This window comes from Sinocyclocheilus rhinocerous, unplaced genomic scaffold (assembly GCF_001515625.1).
Source record: "Sinocyclocheilus rhinocerous isolate Xijiao unplaced genomic scaffold, SAMN03320098_v1.1 scaffold352, whole genome shotgun sequence".
In the NCBI taxonomy this organism is placed as follows: domain Eukaryota; kingdom Metazoa; phylum Chordata; class Actinopteri; order Cypriniformes; family Cyprinidae; genus Sinocyclocheilus; species Sinocyclocheilus rhinocerous.
This window is the reverse complement of record NW_015642448.1, coordinates 505,025-507,116: the sequence shown is the minus strand read 5'-3', so window position 1 is coordinate 507,116 and position 2,092 is coordinate 505,025. Positions and strand designations below refer to the sequence as shown.

Here is a 2,092-nt window from a genome sequence, read left to right as displayed (position 1 = left end):
TATATATATATATATATATATATATATATATATAATTTATTATTTATTACTTTCTTTTATTTTTGTGGTGAACTATGAGCTTCTCCTGACAGGTTTTGTGAGATTCGTCCTTATGCCAACAGAAGGAAGTGAAAGAGGCAACAACTTTCAGAAACAGTAAGCTTGTGTAATTGGCCCCCGGGGTCGTATGAAATACACTTGGGTCTTAGCAGCAAAAAAAAAAATAAAAAAAATCTACACAATCAGCAAGAACAGTCAAGAGCAAAGCAAGCAAGCACAGGAAAACGCCCCTCCAGAAAAAGAGATATCCAAAACACAATGCCACAATACCTGCACACAATGACAAAACACTAAATGAAGAAGAGGAAAAGACTGACTCACAGTATGTGAGTCTACAGTAACTACAGTACAGTAACTGTGAAATATAAACTCGCAATTAAATTTTTTTTTCTTCTTCTGTGGCACAAACAAAAAAGTCAGAATTGCGAGAAACTAAGTCTAAACTATGAGGGAAAAGTCTGAATTACCTTTTTTTTAATTATTATTCTGTGGCGGAAATGGGCTTCCATACCATGCAAACAAAAATGAAAACATTCAAGCATGAACAAGCCAAACTTTTACCAAAATGCATTTATTAACGCATAGATGAAGTCATTTAATATGCAAAAAATAACTAATGATTTACAGGGCTCAATAGAAAGGAAGCCTTGACTACATATGAACTAAATTCCTGCCACATTATTATCTAAAAATACAACAACTTTCAAAATAGAAACCATAAAGGGGAAAAACCAAGAGGTCTGCGCAGAGTAAGATTAGTCCAATATCTCACTTTACCCACAATCAGCCTTGAGGAGGGACGGTGCCGTGCTTCTACCAGGAACTGAAGTCTCCAAAACCTGTTCTGCCTTTGGGTTTCTTGGCAGGAGCTTCACTAGTGGAGGGTTTTTCACCATCTGGGTGGGAATGTTTCCTGATGAAGAAGAGTGAATAAGATATTAAAGTTAATTAGGTTTGTGTAATTGATTCAGTAGTGATTATGTGAGTCCAGCCTCAGCACTTTGTCTGGCACGTTTCAGAGCACAATGTTTTGTGAATCTGCCACAAAATGCAGGTTTTACAAAAAAAAAGCTGTTATTGAATGAAACAGCAGCAAATCTGGAACTTGAATGTAAACCCTATTACTCATCATTTCGCATGCAAAGAGTTTAGCCAATGAAAATGGAAGTCCTTTACATACAGAGCTCTTAAAGGTACAGTAGCCTGTTTAAATCTAAGGTTCATAGAAAGGGTGAAAATAAAAACCTACACTTTCAGTAGTAATTAGTCTTTTATGGTATCTTTAAATCAGTGTTTACCTACAATAAAAATGAATGTCATACAATAATTAAAAAAAAAAGTATAAAAATAAATAAAACAAAAGTAAAAAAACAAAACAAAACAAGAATAAGATATACCTAAAATACAAAAAGTATACAAATAGTAAAAAACTAAATACATGGCAGATTGATCTCATTTGCATGTATTTGCATTTTTAAAAACATTCTGAAACAACAACAAAAAAAATCATTTATCTTTTCTTTCTCATTTTCTAAATTCCTCTAATAGAATCTTAATTGCCAGTTCTTTGAGTTATTTTGAGCTCATTTAATTATCTGAACCCCATGCTTGTGTTTGTGTAAGTGATTAGCAAAAAGTCAAAATGAAATAAAGCATATTTTTTCATAATACTTGCAGGCAGCATGTGCATATGTAAAATGGCGCTGTTCCCATCAGGTTACAGTGGTGTATGTGTGTGTGTGTGTGTGTGTGCGAGAGAAGCAGTGGGGTTGTGAGGGATAATTAGAATGATCTCCTGCTGTTCTCAGTAAACTTTGCTGATATCCTGAGTCCTGCTGTGGCGTGGGACAAACCCCTCACTAGTGACACCCACAAACACACTAATTTACCATCAGAGCAGCTTTATATAAGAATTATCCTGCCATTATGAGATCCATACTTCTGTACCATTACAAAAATATTAACCATGGTAAACACTGGCCAAAATACCGTAGTAATGTAGTATCTATCTATCTATCTATCTATCTATCTA

The 2,092-nt window shown here is 34.3% G+C and overlaps 1 protein-coding gene across 1 annotated transcript in view; it reads right to left on the bottom strand.

Annotated features, from left to right (window-relative positions):
- Positions 1–69: 69 nt before the first annotated feature.
- ppil2 (peptidylprolyl isomerase (cyclophilin)-like 2) overlaps positions 70–2,092 on the bottom strand; it is a 43,521-nt gene continuing 41,498 nt past the window's right edge. The window contains exon 20 of the mRNA XM_016572769.1: positions 70–973. Within this exon, the coding sequence (XP_016428255.1) occupies positions 874–973 (100 nt within the window). The 3' untranslated portion in view covers positions 70–873. The remainder of the gene's footprint in view (positions 974–2,092) is intronic.